Source organism: Sapajus apella, unplaced genomic scaffold (genome assembly GCF_009761245.1).
Source record: "Sapajus apella isolate SASKATOON/1434 unplaced genomic scaffold, GSC_monkey_1.0 scaffold80, whole genome shotgun sequence".
Classification (NCBI taxonomy): Eukaryota; Metazoa; Chordata; class Mammalia; order Primates; family Cebidae; genus Sapajus; species Sapajus apella.
This window is the reverse complement of record NW_022437020.1, coordinates 7,103,146-7,123,314: the sequence shown is the minus strand read 5'-3', so window position 1 is coordinate 7,123,314 and position 20,169 is coordinate 7,103,146. Positions and strand designations below refer to the sequence as shown.

At 49.5% G+C, this 20,169-nt stretch overlaps 1 protein-coding gene across 1 annotated transcript in view; it reads left to right on the top strand.

The window, feature by feature from the left end:
• The window catches only part of IGF1R (insulin like growth factor 1 receptor), a 314,344-nt gene extending 294,973 nt beyond the window's left edge, over positions 1–19,371 (top strand). Inside the window, exons 20-21 of the mRNA XM_032252821.1 lie at positions 5,236–5,370; positions 11,928–19,371. Of these exons, the coding sequence (XP_032108712.1) occupies positions 5,236–5,370; positions 11,928–12,309 (517 nt within the window). The 3' untranslated portion in view covers positions 12,310–19,371. The remainder of the gene's footprint in view (positions 1–5,235; positions 5,371–11,927) is intronic.
• Positions 19,372–20,169: the final 798 nt, after the last annotated feature.

Below are 20,169 nucleotides of genomic sequence, written 5' to 3'. Positions count from 1 at the left end.
ATCAGTGGGCAAGCTAAGGGCAGAAGGGCATTTGTGGAACTCTAAAGGAACTGTGGGACCGACATTTCTGCCTGTCTTCAGTGTATCAGTATGTGTCCAGGAGGTGGGATGTGCTAGAAGCCATCACCTCTTTTTGTTTCTCTCCTGCCTGCCTTCTCTTTTTTCCACTTTCTCCATAAACAGACCTCTCTCTGTCTGCCTCACCTAATCTCACCTTCAGATTGTAGACAGTGCTTTATTGAGACCCAAAGCTTATGAGTCCTGCTGGTGTTTTCCTGTTGGTTCCATCTGCTGCCTGTCTTTCAGTGGGTATCCACCGTTGTTGACCCAGGGATGGTTATAGGAAGCAAGACGTCTCCCTTAGTCGTAAACAACGTCTTCCGGTGGGAGCTCATCGGCCTCAGGATTGGAGGCTTCTCGGTGGTATTATTTATTGTGGTTCCTCGGCAACATTGTGGAGAAGAGGTCAGGTTCTTAAATACAACTGAGGTTCTTGGCCGGCTGAGGCTTTGGCACAGGCACCTTCTAGAATGTCAGCTAGTGTCTTGGCTTTCCTCTGGGGGGATCCCATTGCTGTTGTGTTACAGAAATGGTAGTTGTTTACTCCAACTGTCTGGATGACCGCATAGAGGAACTATTTCAATAGTGACTGACGTCATTTTTTTTTAACCTCGTAAACCTTTCACAGTTCAAGGGCCTTGGATCTTATTTTGAAGACAGGTGCAAATTGGAAATAGCATTTGAATATGACCTGGCAAAGCGTGATTGCTTCTCGAGCTCAAGTTTGAGATGTGTTTTGCAGTCAGCCTGTCCAAGATGGTTATCTCTTTACTGTCAAATCACAGTGTTTTGCAGTTTTTAGAGATTGGGATCGTGGGGAGAGGGCAAGCCTGGGTATGTGCATGCATCTGTTTATTCTAGGTTTCATGCCTCCAAGACCTTGGAGCTCAGCTTGTAGTATAATAAAATAGAAAACTAGAAAGCCAGGGAGAACAGAGGCAGGACAGGACAATAACGTGTTGTGAATATCTCACAGGTGAATTTTACTCAAATTCTGGCTAGCAGTTATTGCTACAAGCAGCAGCAAAGGGACATATAGGGTGTTCAATATCAGTTTCTTTCCATTTGACTACATAACTACAATGAACCATTATGAAAAGATCTGTATAAACATGAACGGGCATTTGATATTCATCCCATGACATGCTCAGGCATTCACAGTGCTTCAGGTTTATTTTGTTTAACACAGGCTTTAAGGATCACACAGGTCAGGAGGGCTAGGACACTGGAGTAGGTTTCTCGGCTGTCCAGGCTCTAAACTAAAGCTGTTCCTCTCAAAAGAATGGAAGTGATTTTAGATTGTGTTCAGCAGCACAGAGCAGCGATTCCTAGATAGTTGAAATCTAGAAAGAAACACAGAGAATTTTATTTGACTTTGTGGAAGAGACCCCAGAATTTTAGGATTTGGGAAGTATCCCTGTGGTCAGGCCCAGTCCCCAAATGGCACCCACAGCATCTTTGACAGCTGGTGGTTGAGCTTCTGCTAAGATGTTTCTAGACACTCCATGTTCACTTCCCCACAAAGGCAGGCCAGCCTCATGCTTTAGACGTCCTTGTTCTTAGCAAGTCGCTCGTGTTCTGCGTCCATCAGCCTCTCTGTGACACCCATTGGACCTTCTGTCTGTAACATAATTGCATACCTTGCCCTGTTCTTGATAGACAGGTCTTGGAGTCATCTAAGGAACTGTGTCTGCTTTCTAGCCAGAACATGTCCAGGTTCCTGCTGTCTTCCAAGACTTCATTCCCAGGCCCTTGGGCACTGTGGCTGCTCTCCCTGCAGCTCCCTGTAGTGCCATGTCCCTCTAAAATGGCAAAGGTGCCCTCTAGGCACAGATGAAACCAGGCAAAGGACTGGGGAGCTGCACCCCACAACCTAGAGAGCTGTGCCCCTTTCCTGAGCATCTGGATCACCCTACACATAATCTTTATTTCTTATTAAGAAGCTTTACAAATAGTCACAAATAGCCAAGGTCATTTGCTGCTTTCATGGCTAATTACCATCTGTAGGGAATGTGGATTTCTCTGTAGGTTTTAATTTGCTGGTGAATGGGCCATTGCTACTATCCCCTCCTGGTGTGGGGAAGTGCAGTTACTGAATGCTGCCTCCAGCCAGCATGGACATGGCGGGGGACTCACAGCAGCGGGTCTGCTCCCTAGGGAAACCACCTCAGTGTTCCTAATTAGAAAGGGCTTTACACAGACATTTATCTAATGTTTGAAGATTAAACCCATCTATGAAATAGGAGACTTGATTTTATATGAAGGCATGAATAGCCAGCACCACATAGTAAAGTACCCGCTTTGAAAAACACAGAAGTGTTGCCTCTTCTCAGTGCCTCTGACTGGTTGTGTGGCCTTGGTCGAATCTCAGAGCTCTTCTGGGCTTTGGTTGCTCCATCTGTAAGGCGAGGTCTGTCTGGGGATGTCTGTGGTACCTGAATAGATGTTTAAATGGCTCCTGTGGCAACTGGTATTGGGTAGAGATGGTTCTGTATCCACACCTTGCTGTTGTCACATTAAGCTGTGAAGGATGACAGACTCCAGCACTCGGTGGCCCTCAGTGACAGGTGATGCTGACCTCAGACAAGAGTTGCTCAGGGGATAGCCTTTGCGGTTCAACTCGACAAGCATCTGTGGAGAGCTGGGTCTTCTACCTCCTGCACTGTTGCCTGTGTGAGATGATAAGGCTCTCGGGGTGTGGAAGATGCAGGGATGATGATGATGTCATTGTCATCGTCCTGGTCCTCGAAGGTAAAAGTCTTGTGGAGAAGAGGAAGTGATCCTGACAGTTTGGGGTTGCAGAAGCCTTCACAGATGAGATGAGGTCATATGAGCCACACCCTAAGTATGGATTGTCACAAAAGGAGCACTAGGAAGTGGGGGATTCCTGGCAGTGGGGATGCTGGGCGGGCATGGCAGAGGGGAGCGCCTGCTGCAGGTGGGGTTGGTGGGGTTTTGTCGGGGGACGGAGGCTGCAGAGAGATCAAGCCGGCCTCAGCCGTTGTGTTAGGGGTTCTGGACTAATTCTGCAAGCCCTGTTAAGGTTTCTAAACTGGAGGGTGATTAGAGCTGTGCTTGAAGAAGTTTTTGTTCTCCGGAGTATACGCCTGCATTGAGCTGGAGCCAAAGAGGAGAGGGGGAGGGGTGTGGTGGGCCAGGGAAGGAGGATCCTCACACTGAGGGAGTGCTGGGGGATGGAAGGAGGGTGCCAGACCTTGGACAGATGTGAGCCTGAGTGGACATGTTGCAGTGGGACACGGAAGAGGCTGAGGGCATGGGTGACAGCAGGTGGACTGCTTGGTTGGAATGGGCATCAGCTGCAGGGAAGCCAGAGGAAGAACAGGGCACAAATCAGAGTTGAGTGTGAAACTCACTGAGAGCTTACAGTGGAGCAGTTGGGCCTCGAGGGCCAGGGTGGGAGCCGTGCCGTGAGAACTGGCTGCCTGCAAGCCGGAGACACCGCCAGGAGAGGCAGCAGGGGCAAGAGGAGAAGTGGGCCTGGGAAGAGCCACATCCTTAGGCCATTTCCCAGGCCAGCCTGCAGTCAGCAAAAGCAGAGAGCTAGTGATTGAGCCTTTTTTATCTGTAATTTTTTGTAGGAGAGCTAGACATTTCCTGTACCAAGCTGCATTTCAGACGTGAAGGTCCTACTGGTACTGACATGCTGCCCGTGTGGCTGGGCTGGTTGTGGAAGGCAGAGCTTCTAGCACGAAGCTGGCCGAGAGCCCCTGCTCCCTGGGCCCAGGCCTCTAAGCTGCGCTTTGGCCTCTGGGTCTCTTACAAAACATGAAGATGACAGCATTTCTTGGTCACTTGCAGTTGAAAAGGACCTTGGGTTGGTCTGTCCTCTGATTGCTAAGATTCTATTTCTGTCTAACATCTACTTTTAGTATCAATTTGTACAAAAATCTTTGATTCACCAAAAGCAGCTGAAGCAGCAAATAAAACGTTCTCATACATTCGGGCCCGGTGGGCTTGGGCACAAGGTCAAGGTCCCAAGAGCTCTTGGTGGGAAATCCCCTGCCCCAGGTGTTTCCATGAGGCTTGGCCAGCACCTGTAGCCCAGGACGGGTCCAGCTGGAAGCCGCACTCGCCCCTACCCCTGGCCGCTTGCTGATGAGTAGCCTACTTTACTCCACCGAAGTGAACCATGTGGAAAGGCACACAGGCCAGGGAGAAGCTGTGAATGATGGAGATTTGCCCTGCGCGGGTGCATTTATTTTGCAGATTATAGCATTGTCTTTTTTAACATTCTGTCTGAAATTTGTGTACGGGTACTATCTGTTTTGTTTTCCAGTAGTTTAAACTGACAGGCAAAGCTGCATGCATGGCAGAATTGCTCACTACAGTTATTCCCCAGCCAACTTCTCTGCTTAAGGATTCTTTGTCCATGATACCTCTACCAGCCAGGGCAGCCCACCCTGGTCCCCCCACCTGTGACACAGAGGCCCTCCAGGCTGGAGCCCCCAGCTCTGTTGAGGGTGGGGAGCAGCAGGAGTTCTCTTCTCCCTTGGCCCAACTGGACCTCAGGATCCCCACAGATCTTTTAAACGTTCCAGGACTCAGGCCCTCACCCCAGACCAGTCAAATCAGAGCTTCTACTGGGTGTCCAGGCTTCTGTCTGTTTAGAAACCTCCCCAGGAGATTCTCCTGTGCAGCCAGCAGTGAGAACTACTTGGGTAGAGGTTTCCAAAATTGTCTGATTGTAAAAATCACCTGAGGAGCTTGGTAAAGCTTGACAGTCCCAGGCCTCATTTGAGAGTACTAAGTCAGTGTGCAAGCTGGGGCTGGGACAAGAATGTCATTCTTCTTGGGCTAAAGCCAGTTTAGGAGATACTGCCCTGCCACGTAAATGGTTGGGACTAGGTGGATTATGAACTCAGTATGCCCTGCATTCAAAGCACAGATCAGGGGCTTCCTGACCATGCAAGGGATGCAGCGCCCTCACCGTCACTTTCCTCAGCTCCGCCACCAGGGCTGAATTTAGTCTACATAGAACATTAGCAGCAACTAAGGGAGGATGACGTCCCACACGTAGCCCAGGGCCTGGCCTGCTTTCTCACAGGCGCTGTTCCTACAGTAAGGACAGTCTGTGCTCGGGGTGGAAGAAGTGCTGGGAAGGAAGGGGCAGCACGGTCCCTTTCCAAGCTCCTCACAGTTCTTTTCTCACCGTAGGTCCTTCGGGGTTGTGCTCTGGGAGATTGCCACGCTGGCCGAGCAGCCGTACCAGGGCTTGTCCAATGAGCAAGTCCTTCGCTTCGTGATGGAGGGCGGCCTCCTGGACAAACCAGACAACTGCCCCGACATGCTGTACGTACTTCTGGGGCCCCTCAGTGCTCTTCTGATTTCTTGTCTCAAATACCTGTGTTCCTGGGTCACAGGAGATTAAAGCCGTTCTCTGGTCCTGAGTGTGCTGTGGCGGCCAGGTGCTGTTGGGAAGAGGTTTGTCCTCATGGAAGGAGCCAAGTATGGCTAGTAGACCTGTGCCTTTGCGCAGGTACCTTAATTCTACTCCGTATGCCTTAATGCTCTAGTTCTGATCTGCAGTTTGCACCTAGTTTCTCAAGCCAAATATCTGAAATGTTTGGCCACAGCAGTCCTTAATCATCCACTCCATGTGAGGTTTTGTTTTGTTTTAAAAAGGCAAGAACACAACACTTAATACTCTGAAGTCAAATTCAAGAGCCACCTGTCCACATCTGGCAGAGGGAACTGCTGCAGTGAGTGTACGCAGAGCTGCCTGGTCAGGACTCCTGTGTGCTCCACGTAGGGTCAGCTTGACTCAGATGGTTACAACCCCACCCCACGTTTCTTTTCTGTTAAGCGTTTACAAAAGTCATAAACCATCTAAGCAACATACTCTCCAGAGCTTCATCCCCTGACCAGTGTGGACCTGGAGCGTGTGTAAGCTGATGTCCCTGCAGACAGAAGGACACTGGTCTGTCCTCTGATTGCTAAGATTGTATTTCTTAGCAATAAGAAATGAATCTCATGCTAGTGAATTTGTCTTCTCACTGCACTTTTTTTTTGTTTTGAGGCGGAGTCTTGCTCTGTCACCCTGGCTGGAGTGCAGTGGCGCTATCTCGGCTCACTGCAACTTCCGCCCCCCAGGTTCAGGCACTTCTCCTGCCTCAGCCTCCCAAATAGCTAGAATTACAGGCACCCCCCACCATGCTCAGCTAATTTTTAGTAGACATGGGCTTTCACCATGATAGCCAGGCTGGTCTCGAACGTCTTGCGGTTGCAGCCCAGCTGTCCGTTAGGGCTGCAGCCATCTGAAGGCTTGCCTGGGGTGGGCAGACCTACTTCCAGGTGCTGCTGCATTGGTCACTGTGCCCTGCGTGAGCCACCCTGTTCCTATGTGGGCCTCTCCATAGCACTGCCCACGTGTCTCAGGACGTGTAGCTGGCTTCTCTTGGAGCAGAGTTTGGCACTCTTTTCTCTAAAAGGCTGGCTAAAAAATATTTTTAGCTCTGTGGGCCCATACAACCTTGACTGTGACTACTTGACTCTGCCCTTGTAGAGCAAAAGCAGGTGTCACCTAAGCTCATGTGGCTATGTTCCAATACAGCTTTATTTTTGCATACCGAAATTTGGATTACACATCATCTCTGTGTTGTCACAAAATACTCTTATTTTGAATTTCTTTTAGCCATTTACATGAAAACCATTCTTGGCTCATAGGCCTTAGAAAACCAGGCAGCAGGCCAGATCTGGCCCACAGGTACATGGTTCACCTGCTGTGCCCTAGAGGAAAAGATCCAGGACCTGAGCAGAAGCCACAGCATCCTTTCTGACCAAACCTCCAAAGTCACACTTGGAGGCTCCCACCCTCTCCTTCAGGTTACAGCATGTGTGACAGGGGGATGTGAGCCCCAGGACAGGAGGGAGAGGACGAGCCTGGGTACACCCCTCTGCCCCTCAAAGGTGACCATCTGCTCCACACTTTGAGCAGTGCAGCCACTGTTTTCTTGCCAGCGATGATAAGAAAAATCATGTTTCGAGTCTGAATATAAGCCATGGAGTATGAGGGCTGATGCCTACTGAATTTGCATAAAGGTACAGTCCCAGAATCTAGGTTAATACTAGAACTGGGGGTGTTTTAGCAAACTTAGAAACAGCCCACGAAAGCAGGTGTGTGTTTTGCTCCTGTAGTTTGGGGTGGGTGAGGGAGAGTGGTATTGTTTTTGTGCTTTCTCTTTGACTTGGGGAAACATTTATCTATGAGGGACTTGTGGGATTCTTACTTGGTCCACCTCCAGGTGACTGGGGTTTTAATATTAATGGAAGCTGCCTGGGACGCAGCCTACCTGCCATGGGAAACTCAGGGCACTTCCTGTTCCCAGCCTAGAGTAACAAGGAAATGTACTCGGAGCGGTTACTCTGACGTTAAATGTTTGGTTCAGGAGGTATGTCTGCTTTGCCGTCGAGAACCTCCTTGGCAAATTTTTCTCCCTTCTAAGAAAAGAGCAGAATTGCCGGGCACGGTGGCTCAAGCCTGTAATCCCAGCACTTTGGGAGGCCGAGGCGGGTGGATCACGAGGTCAAGAGATCGAGGCCATCCTGGTCAACACGGTGAAACCCCGTCTCTACTAAAAATACAAAAAACATTAGCTGGGCATGGTGGTGCGTGCCTGTAATCCCAGCTACTCAGGAAGCTGAGGCAGGAGAATTGCCTGAACCCAGGAGGCGGAGGTTGCGGTGAGCCGAGATTGCGCCATTGCACTCCAGCCTGGGTAACAAGAGCGAAACTCCATCTCAAAAAAAAAAAAAAAAAAAAAAAAAAAAAAAAAAAGAAAAGAGCAGAATGAAAGGAGGCAAGTTGGTTTCATAGGGAGTGTGCGTTTTGTCCTTCTGAGTTTACTGATGAGCTTACATGAGAAAGGAGAATTTTGAGACGGGAGTTCTGTTGTCACAAGAAATGAAAGAATGGCCTCTGTTTATCCCAGAGGGCAGAGTCCCTGAGCCCTCGGGAGTTACCTGGAACCTCTGCCAGGTCCCAGGTGAGAGAGGAAGTGCGTGAGTTGTGTGGTTCTGAGGTGTGAACAGGCACTATCTGGGGATGTTGGGGGTTGGAGGAGCTCAGTGGCTGCTGGTGGACTTTTGCTCAGCATCAGGAAGTAGCCAGATTCTCACCCCTCAGAATCACCAAGTACTCCAGCTTTAGAGGAAGGATTCCGTGGTCTCCAAGCCACGAGGTGCTGAGGTCTGAGTCTCAACGTCATGACTCCTGTGAATTAGGAAGTGTCCTGACATCAGATTTGAGTTGTGGTTCCCTGCTGGGTCTGGACTAGATGGACGACAAAGCCCATCCACTTGGTACTTATGCCACAGACATCGAGCCTTTCTGGGCACATGCTGATGACCCCTGAGGTCACACAGATGAGCCAGGAGTGGCCCTGGCTTTTGTGAAACGTGATAATGTAAAAGGTCCCGGCTCTAATGCTGCAGGATGAGGGCCAGGGCAGAGGTGTGAACTCAGCCGTGAACACATGAGCTAGGAGGCCGTTTGTTCTGCTGGTAACACTTCCTCAGCTCCACGCTCCAGACTGTTGCCAGAGAAGTCTTCAGTCTGCAGGATTCAGAGAGGAATCAGAACTTTTAGCCTGGAGCGTAATTAACTCAGAGATGAGTCTGAAACAAACTCAGTGGAATCTGATGGTTTTTGTAGTTTTCCAGTACAGTTTCTCCCATCGCTGGAATCCTGGTTTGGTTTTACGGGAATTGAGTGCTTGAGTGGGATGCTAGCAGGCAGGAGGGGTGCTCGGGCTCAGCCCCGGTGAGCTCACGGAGGCCCCACGTCCACGTCCGCTCCTGCCTGCGGCATGGTTCCTGAGACGGTCCTCACTGTTAAGGACTGCCAGGAGAGGGGCACACTCAGCCCTGCAGGTCCCCCAGGAATCCGGTGAGCATCGGCACTGGTCTGGAGCCCTGCTGATTCCTGGCAGCGTGTGGGAATGTGCAGGTACCTCCTGGCCTCTGACATCCCACACAGGTCACAGCCTGTCCAGTTCAGGACATTGGGGCCAAGAGTGGGGTTGGAATACAAAGGTACCTCCGTGTGCTCCCCCCACTGACCATCACCCAGCCTCTGCGGGGCACAGCTGGCCCCCAGGAAGCTGCTTCCCAGCAGGGCAGGGGTTCCATTCGAGTCTTGTCCCTGTTCCAGGAGAAGGGCCAGGTATGCGTTCCCCAAAGGAGAGAGCATTCCAGAAGGATGGCTCCAGACGCACCAGAGCTGACCCGTGGTAAAAAACACAAAACACGTGCTTTTTAAAAGACGAGTTTTATCAGCTCATACGTCCTTCTAGAGTCTAACGGGGATTTTGTGTGTGTGTGTGGAAATAGTAAACAAGGTCTTGAATCCCACAGAACAAAAAAGACTTCCTTTCATCGGCAGCACTGGAAGGGCTGTTACTCTGGAATGGTTTAAAAGAGGCATCACATGGCTTGTGTGTGCCGAAGTCACTGCCCCTCCAGTGGCACTTCCTCAGTCCCTGGCCACAGGACACGGAGCCAGGCACATCCCATGCTCTTGGCCCGGCTGCATCTCTGCCTGGGCAAGTCAGCCAGAGAAGAAGTCACAGCCTGGCCATGGAGACGCATTTTGTGTCTTTATGGCCGATTGTAATTTTTTTACCCCAATCCTTTTTCTTAGGAAGTGACAGGCAGTGTGGAAAGGCAGGCTTATTTGTCGTCAAGGTGCCAGTTTTTATCAAAGCAGACCACATCCCTGTGACATCTGTGACTATCCCTTGGACAGTTAGGTGAGGGAGGTCTCCTGGTGGACCCAGGGTTACTCTTTCTTAGGTTAAGAGAAAATTCCTTTTTCCAGGATCATGGCGATCAAAGAGTAGTCATCCTATTGCACAGACAACTCCATCCCAGGTCCGCCCTCACGAGTTTTGTAACCTTGGAAAAAGTATTTAATATTTCAGTACTTCTGTTCCCCGTCTGTAAAATGGGAGAGATTATAGTCAGCAGCACCTGCTCCACAGGCCTGTGAGGACCTCAGCAGTTCACATACATAACTGCCTCACTGTCTGGCACCTCGTGTGCACACCACACTCTTCCTTGGGGTAGAATTTTAAAATTCTGGCTAAAGAGATGCTTTTCCATAAAAGTGGCCACATGGAACTCTCCATATCTAAGAAGCGTACTGTGGGGCCTTCAGATTTGGTCTAATTCCTTTCCTCTCAGAGCAGGAACCTGCAACCTTCCTTCTGCAAAGGGCCACATGGTAAATAAACATTGTAGACTTGCAGGCCACAGTGTCTGTCCTGACCCTCTGCTGGCAGTTGTAGGTGAAAGCAGCTGTAGCCTGCATGGAAGCAAGGCAGCGTGGCCCCGTGCCAGGGCAGCCTGGGGTAAGCCCTGTGGAGATGCAGGCCCCCAGGCTCCAGAATGCTGACTTCTGGTGAATTCTGGATGGCTCTCCCTTATGCCCAGGCCCACCCTCCCCTCAAGGTTGCAGTCTCCACCTGAAGGAAGCTGCCGAGTGACTGGAGGAGACCCTCTCTTGGAAGGCTAGCGTCCATGCCCAGTGAGTGGCCTTTCTTGTATCAGGGCCCCCATTTGTCAGGCTGTCTCTCGTTGAAGCTGGCACGGAGGACCCACACTCCAGGCTCTAGGCCCAGGCCATTTTCCTCGCCATGGAATTTTACCCAAGGCCAGATGTGGGCAGGTGGTCTGTGGTCCAGTGGCCGGCCTGACGGGAGGCTAGATGCTAATTTGGGATGTTTTGAGCTTCCTAAGATGTGGAGAGTTCTATGTGGCCACTTTTATGGAAAAGCGTCTCTTTAGCCAGAATTTAAACAAAGAGTAGAAGTTCTTGGTGAGAACAGAGGTGGAAAGGCCTGCACTTTGGTTTCACGCTCACAGAAGAGAGGGGCTGCTGGCGGTCACTCCAAAGAGTGAGGGCCAGACCTGCATGGTGGCCAGTTGCCCCTTTTTGCTCCAAAAGTCTGTTCAGCTGGGGGGCTCTGCATTCTGGAAGCTTTTCAAAGCTCAGGCCTTTCCTGGGTCAGGGCGGCCAGCTTTCCTTGTCCATGTGCAGCTTGCTGCTTTCCTGGGGGGCCCCGGGCACAGTGGGGAAGACTCCCTTTGCCCTATGTGACTCTGAGGGCCCCACAGATATTTGCGACCCAGGTGCTGTCAGAGCCCAGCTGATACGACCGAGACCCAGCACAAGCTGACACTTGTTGTGCCTGTCCCTTGCTTGTGGAGTGGACTCGTGCCCAGGGCTCTCCTTGCTGGCTTGTTAGAATCTGGCTTCAGGTCTGGCTTCACTGGGCCTCGTTTGATCCAGAATAGCCCAAGGCCAGGGCTTGCCTGCGCAGGGCTGGAGTGAGCAGGTGCTAGCACAAGCCTGCCCTCATGGTGCCTTCCTTCCTTCCGTCCTCTGCAGGGGTACTCCTGCACTAGGAGGAAGCTTAGAAATAGCACAGGTGGGACTCGGAGAGAGAGCACCTTTGAGAAAGCCACAGTCACTCATCAGCCTTATTAGTGAGAAACAGTGTTTCAGCAATGGCTACCTGAGCTGCCTCAGATAGAAAACTGGTATTTTTGTTGGCACTGGAACCATAACTAGTACCTGTAATGATGGATGGTGTGGACCTAGGTTAGGCCCTCTTGGGAAAGGAGAGTTTGGGTTTTGTACCGTGGCGGTCCCGGGTTCTGGGTGAAGTGAATGGAACCATGCAAGGTAAAACAGGAGATGCAGAAAGCCAGGGATGGGGAGCGGCAGCAGGCTGTGCTCAGCACCCCCACCGTACGCATGTAGGAGGAAAACCAGCAGGTACCAGGAGGCCTCGTGGCCATGCACGCCCTCTCAGCTTGGAACCCCCTCCCATGTGTCTTGGCTGCAGGTTTGAACTGATGGGCATGTGCTGGCAGTACAACCCCAAGATGAGGCCTTCCTTCCTGGAGATCATCAGCAGCATCAAAGATGAGATGGAGCCTGGCTTTCGGGAGGTCTCCTTCTACTACAGCGAGGAGAACAAGCCGCCCGAGCCAGAAGAGCTAGACCTGGAGCCGGAGAACATGGAGAGTGTCCCTCTGGACCCCTCAGCCTCCTCGGCGTCCCTGCCACTGCCCGACAGACGCTCCGGGCACAAGGCTGAGAACAGCCCCAGTCCTGGAGTGCTTGTCCTCCGCGCCAGCTTCGACGAGAGGCAGCCTTTCGCACACATGAACGGGGGCCGCAAGAACGAGCGGGCCTTGCCGCTGCCCCAGTCTTCGACCTGCTGAGGATCCCAAGTCCGTGCAAACAGTAACACATGTGCACGCTCAGCGGGGTGTGGGGAGAGAGAGCAAGTTTCAACAATCTATTCATAAGGCTCCTGTACCTCAGTGGATCTTCAGAACTGCCATTGCTGCCCACAGGAGACAGCTTCTCTGCAGTAAACACATTTGGGATGTTCCTTTTTTCAATATGCAAGCAGCTTTTTATTCCCTACCCAAACCCTTAACTGACATGGGCCTTTAAGAACCTTAACGACAACACTTAATAGCAACAGAGCACTTGAGAACCAGTCTCCTCACTCTGTCCCTGTCCTTCCTCTTCTCTCTCTCTCCCTTTTGCTCTCTCACTTTTCTCTCTCTGCTTCATAATGGAAAAATGATTGCCGCAAGTCCAGCCAGGACGCCCTTTTTATCAGTTTGAGGAAGTGGCTGTCCCTGTGACCCCCATGCAGCCCCTGTACACACCGCCCGCCACCGTAGGTCATTACAAAAAAACACGTTGAGATGGAAATTTTTACCTTAATCTTTCCCTTTTTAGGGACCTGAAATTTACAAAGGGCCATTGTTCATGCAAGGCTGTTACCATTTTAACGCTGCCAAATTTTGCCAAAATCCTGAACTCTCCCCTCACCGTCCCTGCGCTGATTCCTTGTGTCCTGAGGCATGGGTGAGCATGGCATCTGATTGCTTCGTCTGAGAGACACGCTGGCGACACGCTCTGACTGCCCTGCCATGCTGCTCAATGCCACTTGCACACATTATTTGGGGGAACTGGACACAGGGGGACTTTTGCTCAGTGAAGATTGGGAGAAGCTGAACCAGCTTCCCTGCCCCAACCCCCAAGAATCTGGAGGCAATGGGGCCTGGGCAGCCTGGAAGACAGGCTTTGAGTCAAGGTGGCCCCATGCCTGCTCCTTTCCCAGCCCCAGCTCCCCCCACCCGCCCCCAAGTACACAAATGGGAACGGGTTTCCAGGGACTCAGCCAAACTGTTCATGCAGGCTTGCAAGGAAGGAAATTCAAACACCACAACAGCAGTAAGAAGAAAAGCAGTCAATGGATTCAAGCATTCTAAGCTTTGTTGACATTTTCTCTGTTCCTAGGACTTCTTCATGGGTCTTACAGTTCTATGTTAGACCATGAAACATTTGCATACACATCGTCTTTAATGTCACTTTTATAACTTTTTTACGGTTCAGATATTCATCTATACGTCTGTACAGAAAACAAGCTGCTATTTTTTTTGTTCCTGATCTTTGTGGATTTAATCTATGAAAACCTTCAGGTCCACCCTCTCCCCTTTCTGCTCACTCCAAGAAACTTCTTATGCTTTGTACTAGAGTGCGTGACTTTCTTCCTCTTTTCCCGGTAATTGATAATTCTACAACATAATTTGCCATGAACTGTTTGATGCCTTTTTATAAATACATCCCCCCTCTTCCCTCCCACCTGCCCCTTTAGTTGTTTTCTAACCCGTAGGCTCTGTGGGCACGAGGCGGAAAGAGGGCCGGGCACCCGCCCTGAGAGGGCCACACTCCTCCCCCCAGCCCGCCCTCACAGCACTGGAGTCTGTTACAGTGCAAGACATAATACAAACTCAGGTCAGAAAAACAAAGGTTAAATCCTTCACACGTCTTTGTTCAGTGTTTCCACTCACCACGGTCGAGAAGCTTCACCCTCTCTTTCCCTTGCCTCTGTTTAGGTTGTGACACACATATCTCTATTTTTTTAATTCTTGGGTACAACAGCAGTGTTAACTGCAGACACTAGGCATTTGGATTCCTATTTTTTTTAAATGGCTATTGAATCCTTTCATCCCACGAAAAACAGCTGCTGACTCCAAGGCAGCAGCCAAGTGTGGTCCAGCAGGCCCTGCTGTGGCCCCTGCCACCACCCTCACCAGGCCGACCGAACTGTCTTGGGAACCAGAACACCCCAAGGGACCTCCTTCATGCTGGCGGCGAGCGGGACCCTGGGATCCAGGCTGGCCCAGGGCGGCATCCTCAGGGGTGTGCCGGCCAGAGGAGCTCCAGGTTGGGGCAGAACAGATGCCACAGTGGCCCAAGAGCCCCTTGGCTCCCTGCCGGGGGAACAGGGCTGTGGTGCTGGCCCACTTTCCCTCAGCCGGGAATCCAGGTCCTCAGGGACCAGGGGTCTTGCTTTGTTTCATTTATAGCACTTCTCACCAGAGAGGTGACAGCACAAGAGTTGCTTCTGGGATGGGAATGTTTAAATTAGGAGTAAGAACAGAGTTGAGATACGGCGATTGCTAGTTGTGACTGAAGATAAAACACAAAGAGTCTGTAGTGCTTTTTTGCTTGTCAGCAGTTTGTCTCACTGCTTTCTCTAGCCTCTACCCCATAGCATGTTCCCTTAAAAAAAAAAAAAAAAAAATTAGGAAGGTACTATATGTAGGGGTTTTCTTTTTAATTTATCTTGTGATAGCAGTTTCAATCACTGTAGAGAAGCCCCATTATGAATTTAAATCCCAAGGAAAGGATGTGTGTGTGCGCGCGCGCGTGTGTGTGATGGGACAGTTTTTGATTTTTTGGGTTTTTTTCCCCCCAAACATGTATCTACTCTACCTCACTCTTGTTTTTTATATGTGTATATAAAAGAATACATCTCACGTTTCTCAGTACCTGACAACAGGCCGTTGATACTGGTAACCTCATCCACGCCACAGGCTCCACACCAGGTGCAGGGAGAAGCCAGGCCGAATTCCGGGGTCAAAGCAACACTAACTCACCTCGGCTTATTTCAGACAGCTTGTCTTATTCTGAGATGTCTTGTTTTGTGTTGCTTTTTTTCTTTTTCTATCTTGGTTTTCACCAAGGTGTTAGGATTCTCCTCCTCCTAGCTGGGTGGCCCCATGAGGCCAAGGAGGGCCCCAGAGCACACCTGGGGGGCCACCAGGCTGTCCCTGGCTGACTGTCTTTGGAACAAACTGCTTCCATGCAGATCAAATGACCAACACACTTCATCCTTAAGAGAGCAATTGTTCCGCAGGGTCTGAGGTCAGGAAGGCGTCCAGGCAGCACAGTCTGTGAGAATCCTGTGGGGAAAAGCGCGGAGCATTGGGTTTGCCCCCCTCGCTGCTGCTGCTGCTGCTGCTGTTGCTGTTGCTGTTGCAGCCCTGGAGGAGGCCTGCACTGAGGCAGGGAGGTGCTGCCATGATTGCTGTATTCCTTCAGTACAAAGGTGCAGCCGCAGCAGCAGCTGAAGAGCGAGGTCCACCCAGCCTGCACTCCAGAATGCAGAGGTTCCTGACCTCACAGCCTGTCCCTGATAGAACACACGCAGTAGCAGAGTGCCCTCCCCCTGCAGGCTGCCCTCTCAGCTTCTCCTTCACCTCCTCCTCCCCTAGGGGTAGAAAGAGATGTACCAAACCTTCAGGCTGGAGAGGCCAGTGGTCGGCGCTGAGCCTCCATGAGCGTCGCACCTCCTGCCTGGGCTGTACCTGTCTGTCTATCTCTGGTTCTGCTGCTCACAGGACAGACAGTTCACTCCCCACTCCCAGCAGCTGCTCTTACAGGCACTGATGATTTAGCTGGGAAACGTGGTGGGCAGCTTCCCACAAGTACAGCTGGCTCCTCTGCAATCCCAGTACTGACTTAATTCGCTCAGGAGCCATTTCCCTCCTGCCGGAACGCGGCCCGCCTCTCCCAAGACCCCAGGGATCTTAAGGTCTTTGAGAAACACTGTTTGATCAGGGTTTTCTTCTTCCACACTGTAGGTGACCCCTCAGAATTATGGCCTCTCCTCTCATTTGCACATACCTACCGGTTTCCACAACTGGATTTCTACAGATCATTCAGCTGGTTAAAAGGGTTTTGTTTAAACTGTCCAAGCAATGTCATTTTGTTTTTATGTAGGTGGCTTTTAAGTAGAAAGAAAACACTAACAGTGTAGTGCCCATCATAACAAATGCTTCAGAAACACTTCAATAAAAGAGAAAACTTGGCTTGTGTGACGGTGCAGTCATTTTACTGGACCAACCCACTCACCTTGACCTATATGAAGGCGGCATCTGTCCTCAGTTCTAGCCTAATTTCACACTGATTTTTCCACCTCTTCTTGATTTTTCTCTCTCGTATGTTCCAAATAATCTTACCAAACTGAGTTGTGGCATTTTCCATGCAACCTCCTCCTGCCAGCAGCTCACACTGCTTGAAGTCACGTGAACCACTGAGGCACATCATGGAATTGATGTGAGCATTAAGACATTCTCCGCACAGCCCTTCCCTGAGGCAGCAGGAGCTGCTGTGGACTGGAGACATTGTTGAACTTGAACTGTGTGAGACCCAGACCACCCCAGGTCTCCTTCGTGGGATGTCATTATGTTTGACATACCATTGGAATGAGCCTCCTCCTTGAAAGATGGAAGACCGTGTTCCTGGCTGACCTGGCCTCCTTCCGGCCTGTTTCTTAAGATGCGGAACCACATTTCAATGGTAGGAAAAGTGGCTTCATAAAATAGAAGAGCGGTCACTGTGGAACTGCCAAATGGCACGAGGCTCAGTGCAAGTGGGTGTGCTTTGGGATAAAAGATTTATGAGCTGACTATTCTGTGGCATCAGGTTCTAGGCCTGTTTGTTCCACTGAAGCCTCTCCCATAGTAGCCCTCCTCTGCAGGCTGATGGCCGGACAGCTTGCAAGTGGCTCTGTGGCAAGAGCACACTGAGGTCAGATGGGTGAGAAGGCTGGGATGCTTGTCCAGTGTCCTCAGCTATCACTGTTGATTCCTCCCAGAGTGGCCAGATGGCATTGGTCGCCACTCCCTCCCAGTGACAGTGACCCGCTGTGGCATACCTTGGCCCATTCCAGCAGTCCTAGTTATGCATTTAACATTCGGGGTTTGTTCTTTTTGTTAATGTTACTCTGTGTTGTCAGCTGTCTTTTCATTTCCTGGGCTAAGCAGCATTGGGAGATGTGGACCAGAGATCCACTCCTTACAAACCCGTGATGAAAGTTACTCTTTCATACTCCACTCTGAAGTAGCTGGTGGTACAAATGAGAACTTCAAGAGAGGATGTTACTTAGACTGAACCTCTGTTGCCAGAGATGCTGAAGATACAGACCTCGGACAGGTCAGAGGGTTTCGTTTTCGGCCTTCATCTTGGATGACTGGTTGGTCATTTGGAGAAGTGAGTGCCCCTTGATGGTGGGATGATCAGGTGGTAGGTAGGAAACCATTGTCAGAGGGGTCCTGGCACAGAGAGAAGAATCACAAGCAGCAGGTGTGGGGCTTGGAAGAAATGTGGGCAATGTTTTGAACTTGATGGTTTCTGAAGCTATCAGACCACATCAAGGCTCAGCCGTCATCCATGGGCATTTGGTTTCAACAAAGAAACCTAACATCCTGCTCTGGAAACTGATCTCAGAGTTAAGTGGAATTGTTCAAGAATACGAACTACATCGCACTTGTCAATTGTAGTTCCGGGGCATGTCTTTAGGGTTTTATTTTTTTTCTGCAAGAGCATAAATGATCACTCATTTGTATGTCCATGTTTGTGTGTCTGCATCTTCCTGGTCAACATTGTTTTAACTAGTCACTCATTAGCCTTTTCAATAGGGCTCTTAAGTCCAGTAGATTACGGGTAGTCAGTTGACGAAGATCTGGTTTACAAGAACTAATTACATGTTTCATTGCATTTTTGTAAGAACACAGAATAATTTTATAAAACGTTTGTAGTTTATAATTGCCGAAAATAATTTAAAGACACTTTTTTTCCTCTGTGTTTGCAAATGTATGTTTGTGATCCATTTTTTTTTTTTAGGACACCTGTTTCCTAGGTAGCTTTACAATATGCCAAAAAAAGGATTTTTCCCTTACCCGGGCCGTGGTTCACCCTCTTTTCCCCCCAGCGCTTTGTGCCCTAGTTTATAACAAAGAAATGATGATCATTTAAAAAGTAGTTCTGTATCTTCAGTATCTTGGTCTTCCAGAACCCTCTGGTTGGGAAGGGGATCATTTTTTACTGGTCATTTCCCTTTGGACTGTAGCAGCTTCAACAGAAAGAACCTCATTGGCCATGGAAACAGCAGGGTGTTACAGCCCAGCGGTGCATGGCACCGTTCAGCATCTGGTTGGGTTGGTCTGGCTGCTGTCATTGTCATGCAGTGCCATGGAGATGGGAAGATTTGACCGCAGAGATGATGGTTTTGACGATGATCACAGCATGCAGGGTGATCACATGAAAGATGACAGCTTCGAGGCATGCAGGCCATTTGCTTACATGCCTCGTATCATGATTAATGCTTTGTTAGAACACGGAAGAGACCCTATTTGAGGCAGAACACCGAAGACACATATTTCTTATACAGATTTTAAAAAATGCTTTTTAATAAGAACTACAGCATAGACAAAAATTGGTTTGAAGGTTTGACTCCACGTCCTCTCACCCCCAGGGGATTGTTGGCCATGTCTACCCAACTCCACAATACCTCCATTGTGGGAATCACCTAGGGTTTCTGCACTACACAGGAGAAAGATCCGGAAACTCTTTGGGTTTTGTCTTCAACTTTTCATTTGGATGTTTGGCGTTGCACACGCACACCCACAGGTGGAAGAGGTGCCTGGGAAAACACCTGTCTGCTTTCTAAGCCAGTGAGGTTGAGGTGAGAGGTTTGCCAGAGTTTGTCTACCTCTGGGTACCCCTTTGGGAGACAAAAAAATCAAACCAGAAGGCGGGATGGAATGGATGCACCACAAACAATGCATTTTTTGAATTTTCTTGTTTAAAAACAGTTTTTTTAAAAAAAGTTAAAGGTAATAACATGGCCAATTTGTTACATAAGATGACTTTCTGTGTATAAATTATTCCTTAAAAATCCTGTTTATATAAAAAAATCAGTAGATGAAAAAAATTTCAAAATGTTTTTGTATGTTCTGTTGTAAGACTTTATTCCTGTTATTGCGATATACTCTGGATTCTTTACATTATGAAAAAAAGAAACTTTGTCTATTTTGAATGGCCGAAGCTAAGGCAATGTTAGTTTCTCTTACTCTGCTTTTTTCTAGTAAAGTACTACATGGTTTAAGTTAAATAAAATAATTCTGTATGCATTTCTGTCTCTGGTTTTGTTCTCCCTCCTCTTGGAAGCATCACTACACTGGTGGCAGGAAATCTGAGCTACGTGGGGCACATGTGTTCACACATGTCGCCTGGAAGCATTCTCCACAAAAGCATTGCCTCTTCTCTGACAGCTGAGCTTTCTCAGCATGCAAATCGCTGGTGAGGATGACAGGGAAGCTTTTCTGTTTCTCACTCCATTAAATTATCTGGAAAGAAATTTGAATACATAAATTCCTGAAATCTGTACTGCAGTTCTGACTGATTTGTGGATTTTTTTTTTCCTGTATTTTCCACTGACAACAGTCAGGCCAAGGCAAGTCTGATCTGCATGACTCCAGAGCGGAGGACTTCATTTCTTCACATTTCCCATGTGCTTTTTGGTCTTTCACAGCTGACATGCCTGCCTCCGGCGGGTGCTGGTGAGAACCCAGTGGGCTGTGGCTCACTAGAGGAGCGCCAAGTCTTAAGTTACATTCTAGCTGCTGCTTAGTGATCTCTGCCTGCCCCCAGGGACCCTAAATGTAAACATCATTATTTTTGTCAGGTGATATGGCTATGGCAAAGTGTAAATGTTCCAGAATCAGACCAAGGCTTCATAGACACATCAGGAGGAGAAGCTGGTCATTTCCCTCAACTTTGTCACTGGAAATTATGCTCCAATAGCAAAATAAGGCCAGAAGAAGAAGAGCCACATAGCAATGTGTAGGTAGGAGAAGTAAACCAAAGGCCACGGTTAACTCAAACCTGTCAAGCCTCAGAAGTGTTGGCACCTAAAAGCAAAAGGCCTT